Below are 9,547 nucleotides of genomic sequence, written 5' to 3'. Positions count from 1 at the left end.
CTTATTTTTTCGGATTTGGGTTTTAGCTACAGGCTCGATTTGAGGCTAAAATGTAAAACCTTCTAGGGGGGGGGGGGGGGGGCTAAGCCAAAGGTGGCTTTTCACGCAGATAGCCTAATACATAATTTAAATAATAATTTTGTGGAGTGTTACAACAGCGTGGTAGCAAAATTTATAGGTGGAAAAAGAGTAAATTATTCCCTGCGTGGTAAATCAAATATGATCTAAAAATAATAAACGTTGATATTTAAATATTTTTACTATATTTATGCAGTATAATAGGTGCATAATATAATATATGCTATTTGTAGGTTCGTATATTACTCGATGTATGACAGCAGTGTCGTCATTCAACTTTGGCCCAGAGTACATGCGAAGGTTGTTCAAACAGGCAACTAAGGAAAGTCCGGGAAAATTTATCAAACGGTACATTTCCATATTATCAAAACAAAGGAGTTACTCAAGGAGTACTCCAAAACAGACTACATTTTGATAAAAAAAATAAAACATTTGCTGGACCCGATACTGATTACGGTGATCTATTAGTGAGTTGGGCTGTGATGAGCTTAAGCTTACCACTGAGGAGGTGGAGGAGAAAAAAATAAAATTCCTAACTACGATGACAAAAAGTCAAAAGGAAATTTATGAAGTCGATAGAGCTACAATAGACCAGGTTGGATCAACTTAAATTTATACTATTATAATTTAACAATATAAAAATTGCACTATAAATAATTGTTTTGTATTTTTCATTTATTTTTTACTACAAAAAATATGATACCCATGTATATTATCATACACTTATTTTAAAGGTACAAAGTGATATTTGGCATAAAGAGAGAAAATATCGCCTAACTGCCTCCAATTTTGGACGTGTGTGTAAGCTAAGACCAAACACCCCTAGGACCAACACAATAAAATAAATTTTGTACGCTGAAGTGTTTACACCGTAAACTGCTGCATTGAGGTCAAAACAGAAAATATTTATTTAATCAAATTTGATTATATTTACAACATTTTGTGTTTATAGGTATGGAATACAATATGAACCCATGGCCAAAAAAGATTTTGTGGAGAAATTGGGCTTAGAAGTTTTGCCAGCTGGTCTTTTTATTGATAAAATTCTAAACTTTTTGGCTTGTTCTCCTGACGGGTTGATAGGTACCTAATAAGAACTTGTTAGAAATAAAGTGCCTATATAATTCTAAGGACTTGATGATCCTCGAAGGCGTTGAATAAAAAAAAATTAAATTTCTTTCGGTCAACAACTCAGGTGAGTTGCAGTTAAAAAAGACATTTATTATTACCAGGTTCAGGGTCAATTGCATGTGGCGAATAAACAAAACTGTTACTTTGTAGTTTGGACACCAAAAGGTAAGTACAATATTATTATATCCAAATCCAATCAATGATATTCTTACGTAAAATTAAATATAATGTTTATATTTTAGATATCTCTATAGAAAAAATTGAGGGAGATGACCACTTTTGGAAGGATAAAATGGAAAATCAATTTATTAATTTTTACAAAAATGATTTTCTGGCTGAAATAGTGCAAGCCAAAATAATAACATAACATTATAATATACCTTTTTTTATTACCTTTATATCTCATTATAATTTATTTATATTTAAATATATAATATTTATATTAGCGTTTTTATATTATTTAGTCAACGATCACATCGGTAGTAATATTATCTAATATCTATGAACGATCGTGGAACAGAATAGTTAGTGGAAACGAATTTCGTATTCTATTTATTAGAATTTGTAGATAACGTGTATTTTATAGACCGCTATATAGATGATATGGCGTGTGGTAGAAGTAGATGGTGGCGCGGGTTGCGGGGCTATCTACGCACGCGCATGCACATGTCAACGAAATGGCAAGACAGAAAAATAACAACAAACCATGTAAAAATGTACTATATATAATAACCTAACTATGTACATTTATTATTGGAATCACACCTTGTTTTAATTTACGTTTATGACGGTGAGAATATTCCAAAAATGTTTCAATTAATGGTTTTACATAACAGTTATCCTCAAAATGAGTTGAACAGATTCTAGCTAGAATTTAGGAACAATAAAATTATGGTTTTTTGTGTTGTAGCTTTGATTTACAAAAAGTGTTGAACACTCCATGTGGCATCAGTATGTTATTGTTTTATTCAAGAAAACTACCTTATTATAACTTAAGTATTTATGAGAGTAATTAAAAAAATGGACATTGTTATTTGTGGTCTGAACCTAATGGAAAAAGAGGCTCAAATGAAATTGCTTCCATTATATTTATATATTTAAAACTATTGATGAAATAGGTACTTTTCATGAAATAGCACTTTATTGTGATAGCTGTCTTGGACAAAACAAAAATCATGTTGTTTTGTCCATGTTGCGATATTTCCTATTAAGTTCAAAAAATATTAACAGTCAGTGGCGGGCTGAACTTCAATTTTAAATGACGCATTTTCATAATTATGTACTTACCACCACCATCACCACCACCATCCTATTTTTACTTATTACAAAGTTATGATGTTAATAAAATGTGATTAAAAGAGCCAAGAGGTCAGGCTTTAGCATGTAATTCTGCGCCACAGTCACGGGGTGGCACCACCCCCTTTGAAAAGTTGACGCAACTGCGTCAAAATTGACCACTTCAGCTCGCCACTGTTAACAGTATAACGATTAATTATTTATTGCCAGGACATACCTACATGACAGTTGACTCTGTACATGCATGTATTGAGAAACATTTAAAAAGAAAAACTGTATGGGCTCCCTCTGAATGGCCTACTCTAATTAGAAATTCAAGAACTAAATTCGGTACTTATATCTCTGGAATTAAATCATTCAGATTTTTTAGATTGGTCCGAAGTATGTAAAACAATATTCAATCAACCAAAATTAAAAGATACTGATGGCTGTGATGTTAAATTTAAAAATATAAGAACAGTATATTTTAATAAAGACAATCTAAAGGATTTGAAAATAGCTTATTAATTTAAACATGATGATGAGAATAATATTATGTTGAACTACAAAATTGTTAGTATAACTGAGAGTAGATTGAGATCTAAAGTAACAAATGATGAACCAAAACAGTTATATTACACCAAACTGTCAATAACTGAAGCCAAATACAAAGACTTCAAACAATTATGTACAAAAAAAAAACGATTCCTGATGAGTTCCATAGTGAATACTTGGAACTCCCATTTAAAACAACAGTTAGAGATGAGTTTGCTGAAACTGAAGACTGAAATTTAAAATTATATAGATCTCTATTATTATTATAATACCTATAATATAAATTGTTTTTAATAGTATAAGCATTTAAATTTAATTTAAACATAACATGTGGTAAAAACCTAGTTATTGTTTAATTGTTTGTTATAAAATGTTGATGATTTAATTAAGTTTGTAGTGGCGCCGAGAACATGGTTCAAGTCTGGCAACGGCCAGAGCTAATTTAGGGGATGGGTGTCAGGTCGTAGTGGGTGGTACATTTATATAACAGTATATACAAATTATAATATTTTAGTATTATACTGGTTATGTTTATTTTGTCATGGTCATATCATTAGATCGTAATATCGTATATAATGTATTTATCCAACTAGCCAAAGTAATACCCAAAACTTAAGATCTTCCTTAATTCGTATTTCGTGGTTAATAAAATAATAAAGATAATAAAGATAAATTAATAATTATCATAGACAATTATATTTATTAATTATTATACATAGGGGAACATGGGGCAAAGTGGGGACGTTAAGGTCTGAAGGTCTGTAATTTACTTAAGAATCAAGTTTTTCCTTTAAAATTTTTTTCACACAATTCTTAAGTTGTTGTTATTGATTAAGCATTTATTATGAAAATTTGTGTTTTTTTTTTCAATGTTTAAAAGAATGTAAAAAAAAGTATAGTTTACCAGGTATGGGGCAAGTAGGAACATAAAAAAATCATTTAAATACCATATATTTTAATTAATTCGACAAACAAAACAATTTATTTATAAAAAAACAATAGTTAACTTGAATGTATAACTTAACATAAAAAATAAAAACATAAATTGTAACTATTTATTTTTTTACATAAACTTAAAATATTTTTAGAAACAAATTTCACAGTTAAATATTATTTCATAATCGGTTCTTCGATCCCAGCACAAAGACAGTGAGCCCATTTCTTACAGGACAGACACTGGATCCATCCATCAACTGAAATTGAGTATAACTCACTGCAATACAGACACTTTTCATCATTTTTATTTTTTTTATTAAGATTTTTCTTGGATGTTTTAGTTTTTTTTGGGGGGCCCATTGACAAAGAACGTTTTACTGGTTTGGGTGTTGAACATATTATGTTGGCTAGCTCATTTTTGTATGGTGATTCCGTGAGTATCGCTGTTTTTCCTCTTCTCTTCGATACACGTGCAGTGGTTTTATTACTTTTTGGTATAGGTAGAATTTCTTCAGAAGATAAAGCAAAAAATTCTTTTCTAACTGGTTTTTCAGCACCTGCAGGCCAATGAGAACATCATGGTGAATCATGTTGTGTTAAAGAAATAGAGTTATAATTTGTTTGTATACTTGGAATTAAAACTTTATTTGAAATATTTGGTTGATTAGCTGTTACTGAAACATTTAAATTAATGTCAGTAGCAGCACTAGCAAGGAAGTTATGTTCCTGAAATATGTTGGCATCTACTGGCCAAATGCCTGTTGCCCTAAAGCCACTGATGGCTGTTGTCATACTTGATGCTTTTAGATATGCTTTACCAAAAAGCGATGCTATTTGAAACTGAGTGTCAACTCTGTGGTCTTTAGCATTCTCCCTAAGCCATCTCTTAACTTCATCACTGTAATACAAGCTTAGGGGTTTCATAAAAGCTACATCCAATGGTTGAAGTTAGTGCGTGCAATGAGGTGGGAAGCAAAGCAATATAACACCAGCATCTCTAGCTTTATCTATAAGTTTTAATGACTTAGTATGAGTAGAATGGCCATCAAGCAAAAGTAAAACCCTATGGGTCTTAGATGCTCTGGAAAAAATTACAAATTTATCAAACCATTTAAGGAACGAATCCGTCTGTATCCATCCACTTGGATGAACTTCAGCCCATACCCCAGGTGGGCCACCATCTATAAGCTCTGGTTTGCTTCTAACGCGAGGAAAAATAAGCATTGGAGGCATGTATGACCCATCAGCACCCATGCAAATTTCAGCTGTTACTGTCTGACCCCTTTCAGCAGATGTTATTGCTCCTACTTGGCGATGACCACGGCATGCAATTACTTTACTATGCGATTTTGCAACACATGTTATACCAGTCTCATCGACGTTGAATATTTGTGAAGTTGTTAATTTATATTTATCCACTACTTCAGTTAGCAAAGCAAAAAACTTACCAATAGCAACCTGATTAAAGCCTGATGCTCTTGCAGCTGAGGTAGCTTCTGGCTGACATAAGGACAAATCTGAATGCCGCTTCATAAATCCGTACAACCAGTCCACTCCTGCTAAATCATTTTTACAAAATGTATGGCTTATATTATTTTTTACTGCCAGTTGATATGCTAAACTTCTCAACTCCATAGAAGTCAAACCAAATAGACGTGTTTCCATAGTTTTTATGTACTCAACTAATTGTAGCTCCTGATCCTGGGTAAATACCGTTTTGAATCTTCCAAGAGCTATATAATTACAAAGTCAAGTTTATTAATTGAACTTCAAATACAATTATTCTATATTTAAATATTAAATGAATTTTCATAAGAAAAATATTCAAAATGTTGTAATTGATAATTTAATTGACGTTTAAATTGATAAATACACATATACCTAACTCAATACCATACACATTTTGTATTAGGTTTTTAAATATAATAGTTTACCTTTTGTGCTGGCTTTAGCTAAATTGTCAGTTCCTGAAAATATTTTTACTCTTCTTTCTAGAGTTGTTTAAGGAACACCAAACGACAATGCAGCTTTTCTGAGTCCCATCTCCTTATTATTGTATGCCAATATTATAAACTTCATTAAATCTTCAGACCAGGAATGTTAGTTGGTTTTTCTTTTATAATGCCTAACCATTTTGAAAACGCATAATTTACATTTAAGAAAATAGATTTGGGGCAAAGTGGGGACGTCACCTCTTTGCCCCAGATAGGTATAAACCACTTTGCCCCAATGAATTAACTTACCTAGAGCCTTTGATTTGATTTGATTCAAATAGCTAAGCTCAAATAAAGTATGCTAATCATAAAACTCTTAATATACACTTTTTAATAAAAAAAAAATTATCAAAATCAAAGCACAAATAAATTTAATATATCTATAACAAATTTTACGATTTTATTATCAAGTAAATGATAACAGGCACATGTACAGTTTTTCATCGATTAATCGCAAAATAATCGATAGTTTAATTCAAAACTTTTATCACACAATCTAAGATGACCAAGGACGCTATAAATCTAAAAATATTATCATATTTATACATTAAACAAATAGATATTACGATGTCCCCACTTTGCCCCAGTACCCCACTTTGCCCCATGTTCCACTAAAACAATATTATAATGTTATCTTTAAAATGTTGTGGATAAGATTGCCAGTGATACCAGAACAATATTAACCATACATCAACCAACATAGTATTAGATTATTCAACCGTATGGCAACAGACTATAACCATAGATAATGAGAAAAACCTCAATAAAGTTATTTTTAAACCACGAATATTTACTGTTGTGGCCCTTTATAAAATATGTACTTATCACAAAATAAATGTCATTATGGCTATTGGCTACAATATAATATGTTAGTTTACACGTGCCCCCCTCCCCGAAATCCTTTTATTTTTTGGTTGGCCAAATACCCATAGTACATCGCACAGACATTTTTAAATTTATATAATTCAAGATAAATCTATGATAACGAATAACAATAAATTATTAATTTTATAATTTGTATTCAATAAATGTAAAATAGTAAAGATAAGCACAGACTTCAGATAAGAAATATAAGTGCATTCCATTTTTGTTGTGAACACGGTTATGGTATGATTATAAGTATCATAATATTATATTATAGGAGTGGTAAATAGTTAATGGTGACGTGGTTTATTATTTGATAGTATTATTTTTTGCGGTTAATTATTGTTCTATGATTATAGTTAATTGGCATGGATAATAAATTACCGGTGATAGTTCTCGGTGTTATCACATTACTTCTCAATTTCTCAATTACATAAACATTTTTGTTTTTTTTTTTTTAAATTAAAATATTCAATGTCATTTGTTTATAATATTTATTATTTATATTTTAATTTATTTATTATTATATTTATTATTAATAAATAAACATTAGTATTATAAACTCATTATAAAAAGGAATTCAAACAATTTGTTGAACTATTTTGCAAAAAAACAAAATATACATAATATAGAAGCTTCTGAGGAAATGGTATGGAATAATAATATACTAATTCATGAAATGCAACAACATAGCTACATTAGAATTTAGATTTAAATTTCCCAAATATGTATTTATTTTATAGCAAACAGAATATGATGCAAATAATAATGTAGGTACTGTGATAACACTCATGTTATCATTGATAATTAATGTCAACCACATTTGGAGGTTAGTAAAAACAAGGATGTTAAAAGAATTTTTTTAATTGAAAAATATTATAAAATGTAATAAACGTTTTTCTGTCATCTTTAAGTAAAACTGTGTGTAAGAACTCCCGTTAACTGGGGAAGATAGCGTCATGGGTCTATGTGGTCGGGTAGCTCAGTGGTAGAGCAATCGCCCGGCAAGCGAGAGACTCGGGTTCGATTCCCGGTCCGACGGTTGGATTTTTGGCGTTATTTCCCCTGGAGAAGTTAACATGTGTTTGATTTCTTAATTCTACAACTGAAATAATAAAACATGGCGCAGTCGTAGAATATCACTATTACAAAATCACGATTGAAACGGATAAACACAAAATGCAGTCGTAGAAGAACACTATAACAAAATCACGATTGAAACGGATAAAGACAAAATGGAGTACCGTACGGTAGTACAAGCATTCGATCAAGACTGTGAACCAAGAAAGAATATAATATTTCAAAGATACAAGTTTGGATGTTGCATACAGCAAGAGGGCCAAAGCTTTGATGAGTTTCTCACTGAATTAAAAACACTAGCTGCTACTTGTGAATACAAAGAAGAGGCTAACATGATACGAGTCAGAATAGTGTTTGGCGTTAAAGATCCAGAAATCAAAGACAAACTACTAACCATAAGTAAACTGACGATTGACAAGGCGGAAGAAATATGTAAAACCACAGAGGCAACTAAACAAGAACTTCAAGAAATGGCAACATCATCAGAAGTACATATGGTAAAAATGAAGAGTAAACGATAATTTGATTTATCTCAATGACAGATTAATTTTACCTTTTAAATTAAGAGCATTCATACTAGAATTACTTCATGAAACTCACATAGGTATGACTAAAACCGTTAAAAGGGCCAGGTCTTATTATTATTGGCCTAATATGGCAAACGGCATAAAAAATTTTATAAGTAAGTGTTCGTTGTGTGCCAGGTATCAAAGTAAAAAATTTAAAGAGCCCTTATTAAATCATTCAATTCCTAACAAACCATTTATTAAAATAGGGGTAGATATTGGTGAATATGGTGGTGTGTCATATTTAATTATAAATGATTATTACTCAAAATGGCTAGATATCAAAAAACTAAGCAATAAATCAGCAGATTCAATAATTAAAATTTTAAAAAATGTATTTAGTTACTTTGGAATCCCCAAATTATGTGTTTCTGATAATGTACCATTCAATAGCAAGCAATTTTTAGATTTTGCTAAGGAATGGAAATTTAAATTAATAACGACAAGTCCAAATTATGCCCAAAGTAATGGGTTTGCTGAGAAAAGTGTAGGTATAGCAAAAACCATGCTTAAAAAATCTATATTAACAGGTAAAGACATAAATCTTTATTTATTAGACTATAGAAGTACACCAGTTGCAGGTCTTGAACACACTCCTTCAGAGCTACTTATGAGTAGAAATATTAGAACAAAATTGCCTATTAATGAGAAATTACTTTATCCTCAAATTCCTATTGAAGCTCATGCGAAAATGTTAGCACAACAAAATACACAAAAATGTCAGTATGACAAAAATGTGAAAATTAAAGAAAACAAATTTTCAGTAAATGACTCTATACTATATTTAAAAGTGTGGGAAAAATGTACCATTATTAAAAAGTGTGAAGAACCTAGATCATTCATAATTAAGAACAAAAATAACAAGCTATTTAAGAGAACATCTAGACATGTGACGTATGATACTGGAAATATTGAGGAGAGAGAGAATATTGGATGTGAAAGAGAAAGAAGGAAGGAGATTGATATTAAAAATAAAGAAACAGTAACAAGTAAAGTAAGTAGGAAGGGTAGAATTATAAGAAAACCATATAGATATATGTAAGTGTTAAATTAGTTTAAGTATAAAAA

At 30.6% G+C, this 9,547-nt stretch overlaps 1 protein-coding gene and 1 non-coding gene across 2 annotated transcripts; one reads left to right on the top strand and one right to left on the bottom strand.

Moving 5' to 3' along the window:
• Nucleotides 1-4,923: 4,923 nt before the first annotated feature.
• On the bottom strand, nucleotides 4,924-5,640 carry LOC100161260. Its single transcript, XM_008191605.1, has one exon. The coding sequence runs from the start codon at nucleotides 5,638-5,640 to the stop codon at nucleotides 4,924-4,926; it is 717 nt and encodes a 238-aa protein (XP_008189827.1).
• Nucleotides 5,641-7,804: 2,164 nt separating this feature from the next.
• Nucleotides 7,805-7,875, top strand: TRNAA-GGC. Its single transcript has one exon. It is a non-coding gene; the product is annotated as a tRNA-Ala (tRNA).
• Nucleotides 7,876-9,547: the final 1,672 nt, after the last annotated feature.

The sequence above is a fragment of the Acyrthosiphon pisum genome, unplaced genomic scaffold (genome assembly GCF_005508785.2).
Source record: "Acyrthosiphon pisum isolate AL4f unplaced genomic scaffold, pea_aphid_22Mar2018_4r6ur Scaffold_20960;HRSCAF=22641, whole genome shotgun sequence".
NCBI classification, from domain to species: Eukaryota; Metazoa; Arthropoda; class Insecta; order Hemiptera; family Aphididae; genus Acyrthosiphon; species Acyrthosiphon pisum.
The sequence above is the reverse complement of the archived record's forward strand: the minus strand, read 5'-3'. Positions and strand labels throughout refer to the sequence as shown.

Bases quoted from the DNA above. Each gene is read 5' to 3' on its own strand.
- LOC100161260 (XM_008191605.1), bottom strand. From the start codon at position 5,640: ATGGAAACACGTCTATTTGGTTTGACTTCTATGGAGTTGAGAAGTTTA.